Source organism: Canis aureus, chromosome 25, assembly GCF_053574225.1.
Source record: "Canis aureus isolate CA01 chromosome 25, VMU_Caureus_v.1.0, whole genome shotgun sequence".
Taxonomy (NCBI): domain Eukaryota; kingdom Metazoa; phylum Chordata; class Mammalia; order Carnivora; family Canidae; genus Canis; species Canis aureus.
This window is the reverse complement of record NC_135635.1, coordinates 40,135,847-40,148,212: the sequence shown is the minus strand read 5'-3', so window position 1 is coordinate 40,148,212 and position 12,366 is coordinate 40,135,847. Positions and strand designations below refer to the sequence as shown.

The window sequence follows — 12,366 nt, the reverse complement described above, 5'->3', positions numbered from 1 at the left end:
CTGAGTATCTGCCTTTGGCTCAGGTCATGATCTCAGGGCCCTGGGATTGAGTCACACATGGAGCTCCCCATGGGGAGCCTGATTCTCCCTCTGCCTATGTCTCTCTGACTCTCTGTCTCTCATGTATAAATAAAAACAAAAGCTTTAAAATAAAACAAAAGGAAAGGATTTGCAGAGTTTCCAGGTTGGGGAACCAGAACACTTCCATGTGCCACCCTGCTGACCCCAACCTCCACAAGGACACCAGCACCTTCCTGCAGAACCTCCCTTTCTCTATCTCTTCATCTGGCTGTGGCTTTGTATCCTTTGTCATAAATCAGTAACCTGGTGAGTAAACTAGTTTTCTGAGTTCTATGAGCTTTTCTAGCAAAGTAATCAAACTCAAAGAGGAGGTCATGGAAACCTCTGAGCTACAGCCAGCGAGTCAGAAGCACTGGGAATAATGTGGACTTGCAATTGGCATCTGAGGTAAGTACGTGAGTAGGCAGCTGGGGATACAAGAATCCCGAAGCTTTGTCCTCCATCTCTCCGGGTGACTGCAGTATGTTGAAACCCTATTATTAGACTAGGAACTGAGCGCAACCATTTCCCCATAGAAGGGGAACAGGTCTCTGACCATTTTCTCACAGAGCCCTGAAGTGTATGGTGATGTGCTCCATGATTCACCATCCATCATGCAAAAGGACTGAAATGGCAGGTGTCTCCTCAAGCCATTGGGCAAATATTGGGGAGCTCTTTGGGATAATTTCACTTAGGGAAGGGGATTCAGAAAGCAGAGCCAAGGAACAATTGGCCAGGAGAGCAAGTCCCACCCCTCCCATCTCCCAGGCTCTGGGGCATTCGCTATGGGAGCCAAGGCACTGAGTGGTGTTTGATTTCTCTTCCCGCCCCCTCTCATGTCCCTACCCACAGCTCCCATACTCACAGGTACATTTTCTCCCTGGAGAACGGGTAGGAGAGGTTTTTCATCTTGTTGCTACTGTGCTCTGGAACTCTGGGCTTCAAGGGTGAGCTCAGCTTCTGCAGAAGCTCGTTGAACTTCTTTGCAATGCTGCCTTCTGATTTGATCTCGTACATCTAGGAAAGGCAAAGCCCCAAGCCTAAAAAAGAGGCCATATCCAACTGCAAGAAGAATGACTCACAACCACAGTGGCACGGGACACACACCCCCAGTGGGGCACACTGTGGAAAGAGGAGGAGTTTGGGAGAAGCGAGCAGAGCCCTGTCCTTCCCCTCAGCCCCCCACCGCCCAGGGCTTTCACAAGGGTGTGGGCCCTGGATCTTTCTGAGCCTTAATTTCCCCATCATAGAAAATTGTGATGCATCAAGAAAGGTCATACAGATAGTAACTGAGTGACAGCGTGGATCTAACTTATGTCAACCAAATCGAAAAGTCTGTACTTTACAGCTGCACCATGCCCCTATGTGATCATCCACATCCATTTTTTTGTGTTCCTCCTAGGAAATATCTGATAAATGAGTCTGCCTTCAAAGCATTAAACCTCCAACAAGTACGTGCCTTGAGCGAGGCATCGAGTTAGTACCAAGACAATTACTGATATTTATAGTCCATACAGCTTTTTTTATAATGCACAGGGTGCTTTTGCATACACTGTACCTCTTGGTCTTCCTTGTTTATAGATGTAGTCATTGAGACATGGAGGTTGTACTTCTCATAGCAAAGCTGTGATGGATTAAAGATGGCCACAAACTTTTTATACAAATTTTCCTTTTAAGAGGTGCTGTTCTGTTCCTACCCCCTTAAATCTGAGCAGACTCTGTAGCTCCTTAACTGGTACAGCAGAAGTGACACTATGCCAGCTGCATCCTTAGAAGATGGGCAGTTCTGTTTTGGTCTGCCTTGGTCTCCGGAAGCCCAGGTCCACTAGGAGGAAGTCCATGGCCACCAAGTAGGAAGAGAAAGAACTTAGGCTAGGTCCAGCCTTTCAGCTATTGGGCCATGCATCAGGCATGTGAGCAAAGTTTTCCTGAACCCTCCTGTCCAGCTCAAAACCCAGGTAATTCTACCAAGTGATCCAACTCAATACCCCCATGGAACAAAAGAACCATCCAGCCCAGCTCTGCTCAACTTCCTGACCAAAACCACATGAGAAAGAAAAAAAAAAAGAGACTGTGTTTTTTAGCTATTAAGTTTGGGCTAATTTGTCATACTGCAAGAGAAAATCAGAGCAAGAGCCAACATCCAGATCTTCTAGCTTGAAAGCTGATTTTCTTCTATCACGATATCCCTCCAGTGGCTTAAATCTAGAGAGGCAATAAAATAGGCATGAAATACAAGATAGAGAGAAATGCCACGAAAGTCACAAAAAGTATTTGGTGGTTCAAAAAAAGGAGACAGTACATCCAGTTGACACATCAGAAAAATGTTTCGACCAGGGAGTAGGATTTCTGTTGGGCTTTCACAGAAAGGTAACTTCGTTATCATTTGGTTCTTTAATAAAATAATAAGTTAGGGGGAGGGGAAGAACATTCCCAATCTAACAACTGAAACATAACCATGGTTTGTTTATTCTAACAAAATTTCTAATGAAATATTATTTCAACTAGTTAACAAACCAAAACCATAAATGTATATGTTAACTACGTGTGAGCAGTTCCCTTTTACTTTCAACCCAATCCCTCCCTCCTTTCCAGAGGAAATCTCTATTAACAATTTAAAGTACATTTCATCCCTTTCTCCACACACATTCCTTTCTAAACACAACTATGATCATATTCCATGTATTACTCTACCATTTGCCTGTTTCACTTAGGAATATATCACAGATATATTATCTTTCCAGGTCAGTTCATATACAACTACCTTAATTACACAGCAGATGTAAATGCTAATTTGTTTAGTCATTTCCCTGGTGATGGGCATTTGTTTTATTTTTTATACATGTTTTATCTTGTTTGATCATACTTCTACTAACATTACTTTATAAATAGCTTGAATGAATAAGGCTCGAAGAGATGCAGGAAAAGATATTCTGGGCAAAAAAAAGGTAGAAAAGTTCAAGCTGCATTGAAGGGTTTAAATGGCCTGGTTACCTTACAGCACATAGACCGTCTAAACCAGCTAGCAACTGCTGGAACAGCTAAACCCCCGGGCAGTCTGTGTTCTTGAGTGCTCTGCTCCACTGCTTCATCTGCTACATGAGTTGCCGTGGGGGGGAAACAGTGTGTAACTTACAATCGTGCCTCTATTGTCCTTAGGTTCTTGGCCATTCTGACAAATCTCTCCTTCACACACTGCTCAGCGCGATGCAGTGCTCACCCCTCAGGAATCCTTGGGCCTAGAAGGATGTGGGCAACAAGACGACCCCCTCATGGGTTCCCAGCACACACCTCACAGGTCATCCCCAGAGGGCAGGTACTGACCAGGCAGGTGCCCTGCACCGAGACTGCAAGGTGCTCATTATACCCTTCACCATGTGTCTTTCAACGGCACTTGCATGGAAATCGAAGTTTCAAACAGGACGGAAGCTGATGGACTCTGTCTTCCAGATGCCTTGGGATGACAGACTTAGATCCACCAGGGTACTTCTTGGTCCACTTCCCTCAATGTCTACCTCGCTTTCCTAGTCTGGATAGCCTGCCTTCAACTACTACAGGAACTGGTCTCTCCACATCCTGTGCTTAAGGTTACCAGGTTTATCAAAGAAAAATTCAAGATGTCCAGTTAAACTTGAATCTCAGATAAACAGTGAGCCATTTTTTAGTGGATGTACGGTTCCATGCAGCATTTGGGAAACACTTAGACAAAAAAAGTAGTCATCGTTTATCTGAAATTTCAATTTAACCAGGCATCCTGTATTTCATCTGGCAACCCTCCTCTTGTCCACCTTTAATTTACTCTCTGCACTGGGGACACTGTGATGTTTCTGAAGCAAAAAATCTGATCATATCACTTCCCTGGAAAGAAGCCTTCAACAGTTACATTGCAAAGTTCTTTTTTTTTAAGATTTTATTTATTTATTCATAGGGACAGAAAGAGAGAGAGAGAGAGAGGCAGAGGGAGAAGCAGGCTCCATGCAGGGAGCCTGACGTGGGACTTGATCCCGGGACTCAGGATCACACCCTGGGCCAAAGGCAGGAGCTAAACCGCTGAGCCACCCGGGCTGCCCCAACAGCAAAGTTCTTAACACAGCCCATGGATTAACAGAAAGATCTTAATGCAAACCCTGTAAGAGTCTCCATGTTTCCCTTCCTCACTTCACCCAACTGCTGGCCCTCTTTCAGTTTTCCCAACATGCTCAGAGCTCGACATATTCTTCATCTTCTCCCTGCCCCCACCCCAATTCTGTCCACATTTAATGCCTCACTCAATCATCACTTCCTTGGGAAAGTCCTTCTTGGCTTCCAGACAAGGTCAAGTCCCACCTTCACGGTATTTCATGGGCTCAAATTCCTCTCCTGTATTTGAGAATTTATTTGAAAGATTATTGGATTAATATCCAGCTGTCCTACCAAACCATGATCTCCATGAAGGCAGGATACTGTCCAAACTTTTCCCTATCTTTGAATGACTGACTGACTGCCTGAATGAATGATAAATTTTGAGGAAATTAGCATTGATGATGGCAGTTGTTGCCACTGAAGCAGCCCAGGCTGGGGACAGAAGAGCCAGAAGTTAACAGGCCTGGAAGAAATAAACCAGACTGAAGAATAAAGTCAAAAGCCCAAAGACTCTGACTCTCTTCCTGTCCTCACCAAGTACAAAGGTACTTGGGAGCCCAGCCCCAGCAGAGGCCAGGAATGCCTGTATTCAACTGGTACAGATTAATAACCCAGCAACTATCTCGAGGCTTTGTTCTGGCAGATTAGCTGAGAACCTCCCTGCAGTTCTTGACTCTCACTGTGGCAGTGGATCTAGTGGAGCTCACTTAGAGAAACACTTAAGAGGAGTAGGCACCTATATTGTGTCTTTAGAGGGACCAGGCATAGGCCAGGGTAAGTTTTGACTGTTTACTGATGGGGAGAGGATGGGTACTCAAAATCATTGAAAGCAATATCATATGCCTCCAGGAAAAATGTAAAAGCTGGAGAAGGCGAGTCTCACCAGAAATATCAAGGTAACATCCATAGCCCTGACCAAGCCCCTATAAAAACATACCCAGGCTGAAAGATCTGATTGACTTATGCTGGAAAGAGACTTCCCAGACTTCAGGGACTCTTGGAGGATGAAGCCAGACACATACCGACAATAAAACATAGGTGGGTGGCCCCGTGGTATCCGTGGTGTCCACAATATCATGGACACTAAGCTTATAAGACAAAGAACCACTCCCTACCTCCGTGCCTGAGCATGCAGTGGATCTATTCCTGAAACTTTTTCCCTCCCTTTTCACTTGGACTATTCCTACTTCTCCTTCACTACTAGGCTTCAATATCAACTTTCCCAGAAAAACTTCTTGGCCACTCACTTCTTGTCATGCTTCTTTAGTACCCTGTGAATGAATACCTGTGTCATACAATTTATCATGTTCTTCTCTAATTCTTGGCTCACTTTTCTGTCTCCCCAGCAGACTGTAAACTTCTGGAGAGCAGGGACCACACCCTGTGGGCCTGGTTCACAACAGGAACACAAGAATGTCTACTAAGTGAAGGACCGGGGTCCTGGTCCTTGCTGACGCCACAGAGCAGTAGAACTTTAGGCAAGTCACTCTCCCTCTCAAGTTCTTCATCTCTAAAGGGAGAACCAGGGAACACCCACTTCCCACCATGTGAGTAACAGGAAGTAACAGGGACCAGATTTACTCCCTGAAACAACCAAAACACCCAGACAAAAAACATGAAATAATGGGTGCTGTAGTCTGAACATTTGTGTTTCCCCAAAATTCCCATTTTGAAATATTTAATGCTCAATGTGATGGGACAGAAGATGGGGCCTTTGGGAGCTGAACTGGTCATCAGAGTGGAGCCCCTCCCACCAGGTGAAGACACACGAGGAAGGACCAGCTATGACTAAGGAAAAGTACCCTCACCCAACCATGCAGGCACCCTGGCTTTAGACTTCTGGCCTCCAGAATTGTGAGAAAGAAATTCCTCATTTATAAGCCACACTGCCCATAGTATTTCATTACAGCACCTCCAATGGACCAAGACCTTTATTTTCAGGACACTGGCCATTGGGCAACAAAGTTTCTGGGAGCCAGGAAACAAGCAAGATGGTTCCTGGGTAGCTCCAGCTCACTGCCTTGGGATAGGTTCTCAGCCATGGGACAGGAAGGGGAGACAAGTGGAGCCCATCAAACCCCCTGGACTGAGAAGACAGAGCTGTAATTCTGGGGAGGACAAGGCAACTGGAGTTCACAGGACAGAGGAGCCCCAAGGACAGAGCTTCACAGGTAGCCCCAGAAGTCTGCAAAGGTCCCCATGAGTATTTGGCCACATGGATACAAGGGAACTAGTTGAGCCTGGACAAAGAACCATCTAAAAGGACTTAAAATAGCACCTCTTCCCATCAGGCAGAATGGAAAATCTCATCATCCACAGGGCACTGGCTAGAGTGCTCAGGTCAACTCAGCAGTGTTGATAATTAGCCCTAGACTGTGCACTGCTCCAGATCCACTTAACAAATCATAAAAGAAAGAACTAGACTAAGTGCCTTATAAAGTACTGTCCAAGTCTAACATTCTACAGCTTTAAACATTTAATGAAAAAGAAACACTCATGATGTGTCTATGTTTCAACATTGTACGCATCTCCTAGATGCCAGGTGCTGAGCTTGGTGGTTGATCTGCCAAGTGCTGGAGAAGCACAAAGATAGTGATGACCCTTCCAACACAGAATGCCTTGCCATGTGTCTGGCACTTCCGCAAGCCCCATTTCATTGGGCTCCATGAAAACTCTGTAACCGTGCCTGCCAAGAAGTATTAGCATCGCTATTTTATAGGTGGGAAAACTGAGACTCAGAGGTGCAAGGAATTGCCAGAGTCAGTGGTGAAACCAGGCCTGAAACCTGGGTTTTCAGACTTCCCCATCCAGGCTCTTTCCTTCAACCTTTGATCCTTGGAAGGGTTCCATGATCCGCCAGGGACATAGGCTGGAGCTCCCTCTCAGTCCCACCAAACCCAGCAGCCCAGGCTCTTCTCTTGTGTCCAGCAGGATCCATGAAAGGCACCCCGATCCTCTTTATTATCATTAATATGCTCAGCGGCGGCATCGTTATTACTGTTATTCTTGGACATCAGAGAATTATGAACATCCTCAGAAATGGCAAGACACATGTTAGCCAGCTGTTCCCCATTATGCCCTCCCTGGGTACACGATATGCCTTTCATGTGCTTAAAATCATAAATAATTTTTAAAGTATGTTGCTCTTATTTTTTATTCCAGGGCTCAAATGTGGTTCTCATAAAAGCTCACTTTGGCCTCATTGTCACAGTCTAAGAGGTTTACCGATATTCCTTCTTTTCTTACTTCTTTTTCCCCCCTTGTCTCCCTTTGCCTCTCCCCTCTGGAGGGACACAGCACTGTAGTCTGAGGGCTGATTTGTTTCCTTCCTGAATGGGAATCATGTTCCCTCCTTGATGCAAAGAACCAAGGTTATGGTGATATCTATCATGAACAGATACATAGTACTGTCCCCACTTTACAGATAAAGAAACAAGGCACAGAAAGTTTTATTAATATGCCCCATGTCACAGGAACATGCAGAGGTCCAATGACCCCAAAGATCAAGGAGAAGGTGTAACAATATAAGCTATAAATAACATAATCTTGATTATCTATGAGTCCCTTATCAGTAGTGACCTAAGAAGGCCTCTCCTTACAACTTGTAGGAAAAGTCAGTGGGATGAGCAGAGACCAGGCATAAACATGGAGAGTGAGCCCAGCTGTAAGCATGCGTGTCTGCTTACACACCCCATGACCCAAAAGCTAGTATTTCTGATTACCTGTGTCTTTTCATCTATTTATGCTTTCCTCTGCTTCTCTGGTCACTGGAGGGCCAACTGTTATTATTTACGATAGCTCACTCATCATGGGAGGGAGGGCTGGGCTGAAGATTATCATCACACCCACTTACTGACATTTAATTGCAAAAGACACAGGCTCACTGAGAGGTCAGTGTGGAGCATGGCATCACAAGCCACCAGCTGGAGGAGTGTAGAAGCCTCTGGACTAAAGAAGTCATGAGGAAATAAAGCTAAAATGCAGCAGAATTTGTCCCCCTGTCCTCATGTTGGTACCTGAGGGCAGAGGGTGGGTCACATGTGCATACACACTCTGCACTGGACCTGAGGAGCATTTACCCTTGCATGTGAGTGTTAAGCTATTCACAAAAGTGCAAACAGCAGTAGGAGCCCCAAAGGTCAGCTGTATCCTAGATCCCACAGCGAGACTTTGTGTGACACCAACAGTAGAAATGAAGTGGTCTCTTCGTCCCTACTGGTGCCTACAGGTCAACTTCCTGTCTGAAGCACTAGTGAGCATGGAAAGTGACATGTACAAAATACACATTCTCCCATTGCCTAACCTAACTCTATATTCATTCATGGTTCTTCTGTTTTGGTATGCCCTCCACACATGAATGAACGTTTGCTGACTTTAAAAATATGGTCTACTGACATGGCTGACAAAGCCTTGTGAGCCGTGCCTCCTGCCTCCCACTGCACGCACATTGGTGTGCGATCATCCTCTCGTTTTCCCCGCACTGGCTGGGGTTTTCTTACCTTGGGGACTGGATGACATGTACTTCCCTCTTCTGGGAAGGTTCTCAGGTACCCTCTCTACCTGACCAACCGCAACTCAGCCCTCAGGTCTAAGCTCAAATGGCACCTTCCTTCACCCTGCCCCCCACCTAAATTAATTTCCACTGGTTGGCTCTCTGTCCACCCTGCTTTTTCCTCTGTGGGTGCCTCCCAGTTCATATAGCTATCGTCTGAATCTTCACCATCCCAAAGCCACATGGTGCCAGGACCAGTTGTAGTCACCACTGCATCACCCACTCTCAGCTGGGTTATCTCATACATAGTGATACTCAACAGGTATTCACTAGGTGGATGGATGGATGGATGGATGGATGGATGGATGGATGGATGGATGTGTGGATCGGTGGATGGATGGGTCGGTAGTTGAGTGAAAAATACGTCCTTCCAAAAAGGCTATGACCCCCCTCTACACAACCTAGCACCATTCAAGGTACAGTGAGACTCTTCCCAAACATTTCTTGGCAACTGAAGGAGCAGCTGAAAACCCAGATCAGGGATGGCCATCAGGGTACATGTGCTGCCAGCCCCACCCCTACAGACAGCCCTAAGGGATGGCAGTGGTCCTCCCTAATGCCCTTATATGGGCCTCAAGAGCCCATTCAGCACCAGTCTGCAGTCCCCTGCCATGACAGATTAGGTGTGCTATGTGTTTCATTATTCATCATTCATTCATTCATTCATTCACACATACTGGTTTCGTGCCTGCTCTATACTAGGCCCCTTCTAGGTGCTGCCTGCACCACAAAACCAAATCCCTGTCCTCATGGAGTTTCCAATGTAGTGGGGAGACAATCAAACAAGAAGACAAATACATGACTCAGGAGTAGGCAGTGCCAAGTGTTAGAAAGGAAAAATAAGAGAAGGGGGTGAAAAGTGGCAGGGGGCCTACCTCACATAGGGTGGTCGGGAAGGCCTGTCTGAGGAGGGGACATATGGCTCTGCTCATATGTCCCCAGTGAAGTAAGAGAGTTCTGGGGGTAGTTACAGAAGATCTTCCAGGCAGACAGAAGAGCAAACCGAAACACCCTGAGATGGAAACGGGCTTGGCATTCTGGAGGAGCAGCAAGGAGGCCATTGTGGCTAGAGAAGAGTGAGCAAGTAGCGAGTGGCAGGAAATCCGTTTCTGAACCAGAGGTGGCAGATATGGCATCCACTTAGAGTCCCTGGCAGAAACATTGTCTCATTCCTGGCCCTTCTCTGACTAACAGCCCTTCCTGCCCACAGCAGGAATCACAGAACACCCTCAGGTTGGACCTAGCCCCGGCCATGGGACACATCACTGGTCCCGCTCTGCCATTCCACCCAGTGCCCATCCTTGGGCTTTTATCCGCCCAATGCTGGTAAACACTTACCAACTAACTGGAACAAGGTGCTGGGGGTTGCTGATGTGTAACATTTGTGGATTTGTATGGTATAAATAATGCCTACCCTGGTCATTTTCAAGCTACCAATGCTGTAACAATCAGCTTGCAAAATTTCTGAAAATGTAACATCAGATCTCAAGAGGTGTTAAGAGTCAACATGTTACCAACCCCAGCTCTTAATGGGTAAGAAGAGCTCTCCATCCATGAGCCCTAAGAGCCAGAAGCTCTTGCCCCTACTTGCGTCTCTGCCTCTCCTCTCCCCAAACACCCTCAGGAGCCCCTACTTGCCTCTCCTCTCCCCAAACACCCTCAGGAGCAGTCATGGCCGAGCTGAAGAGCACCCACATGGGCCAGTTACTCGGGACAGTCCTGGCATACTCAAAATCTAGTACTGTGTCCTGGCATGATCATTAATAAATCTTCCACCCTCAAAGGGTACCTTGGGATGATAAATTAAATGGTCTGTCCACTGGCCTCCAGCACTGGGTCTGGTGTCTGGGTCCCAGCTGACCCCAGGCTGGCACGTACTACCCCAGTTCAGAAGGACAAGACTTGAGAGCCTAAAGAAAGAAAAGCCACCACCTCTATCTCCATTTTTTAGCTCCGAGTCTTTAAAACAACTTAATACAACCATTCAAATTCACTTCCCATTACATTTACATATTTTCAGCTTCACTGTTTTTAAGCCCTGCAACAGACTTATCCACTGATGGAGCCAGGTGGGCCAGACCTCTGCGGTCTCACCAGGCCCATATGCATATCTAGAACATGGCCGTGTGCCATGTCAGGTTCCTTGCTCAAACTACAACACGTAGGTGGCATCAATTATTTTGTTTTTATTTTTGAAAAATGAGAAGCATTACTGAAAACAAAAAAGGAATAAAAAGTCAAAGTATTCTGCACTCTTTCCAGCCTATTTAAATAGCAAAGAGTGTGCACCAAAAGCCCATAAAGATATCAAATACAAACTCTACCCTCTCAGCTACGCCTCTATTAAAAACAAATGTCTGGGAACAGACAATGACAACATGGGGCAAGGCCCCATCTACAACCAACCCTACGTAAACACCAACAGTTCTGCTTCATTTAAAAAATTACTGCCAGTAATAATAAAAAGAGTCTGCCCTAAAAGGCATCTTGAAGGCTGAGCAGACAGAGACCCTCTCCCTGTGACCAGAGGCCCACAGGTTCTCTATCCTTGACAAAGCTCATCGAGTTTCTCCTCCTTCTTATTTTCTGATCACCAGAGAGGATTCAATGAACTATCGAAACAGCCCCCAAAGAGTAATTAGCTCACCACCCGATGAAGGGAAGAGCTGGCCGAGTGAGGAGGGAAAAGAATGTGCCTCCTGTTCTGGAAGACTGCATGAACTGTACACAGCTGCGAGCTGAAAGCCCTGCTATTACACTGTGGATCACAACTACCAGAAGGTCCTGGGGCTGGGGGAGCAAGCTCGATCTGGCATCCATCAGCTGATCAATCTCATATTTACTGTTCATCTATTATTTAGGTAACACCATACTAGAATTTTCAGGGAATACAGAGAAAACACAAACTATAGTTCCTACTTTTGGGAGAGGGGCGAGAGTGCTAATGGCACCTTTGGAGACATAAGAGTAAGGCACCCAAAGTAGTTAAGGAAAAAGTACTGGATGAAAAAATCCTGACTGTAGGTTGCCTAAAAAATCCATGTAAGGAATGAAGGAGGTTCTATGAGGAAAGTGAGATTTGGGCTGGGTCACTAAGAAGGAATTTCTTTATTGTTTATTGTGTATTTAGAGAAGATGGGGAGATCATTCCAGGACCAGAGGCAAATACTGGAAGCATCTTAAAAGGCTCCAGCCCCTGGAAGAGAGGGTAAAGTACTCCCTCTTGACAAGAGTCTAAAACCAGGGAGCTCAGAGTAGGCTCCACAGAGAGGCATGGGCAGGGGAACTGAGAGAAAATCCAGTGATATTACTGGGCTCAGGGACAAAGGGCAGCCCCATATATGGACTAGGGATCCACAGGCTAAGTGTACTACCTCATTTAACACACAGCTTGAAGAAGCGGCAGATGTAGGACACTTTTAAGTATTTGGGCACAATCAGACTGTGAATGTCAATGGATCATTGACTTGCTTCCTGCCCAGAGGGAGAGTGTACTCGTTTCCGAGGGCTGCCATAACAAACTACCACACACTGGGTGTCTTGAAACAGCAGAAATACATGCCCTCACAGTTGTGAAAGCCACAGGTCTGGAATTAGGGTGCCAGCAGGGCTGCATCCTCTCCAAAGGTGAG

The 12,366-nt window shown here is 46.1% G+C and overlaps 1 protein-coding gene across 4 annotated transcripts in view; it reads right to left on the bottom strand.

Annotated features, from left to right (window-relative positions):
* ANO2 (anoctamin 2) overlaps positions 1–12,366 on the bottom strand; it is a 343,520-nt gene that overhangs the window by 240,888 nt on the left and 90,266 nt on the right. For all 4 annotated transcript variants that reach the window (XM_077871350.1, XM_077871352.1, XM_077871354.1 and 1 more), the window contains one exon: positions 926–1,077. In XM_077871350.1, coding sequence (XP_077727476.1) covers positions 926–1,077 — 152 coding nt within the window. The remainder of the gene's footprint in view (positions 1–925; positions 1,078–12,366) is intronic.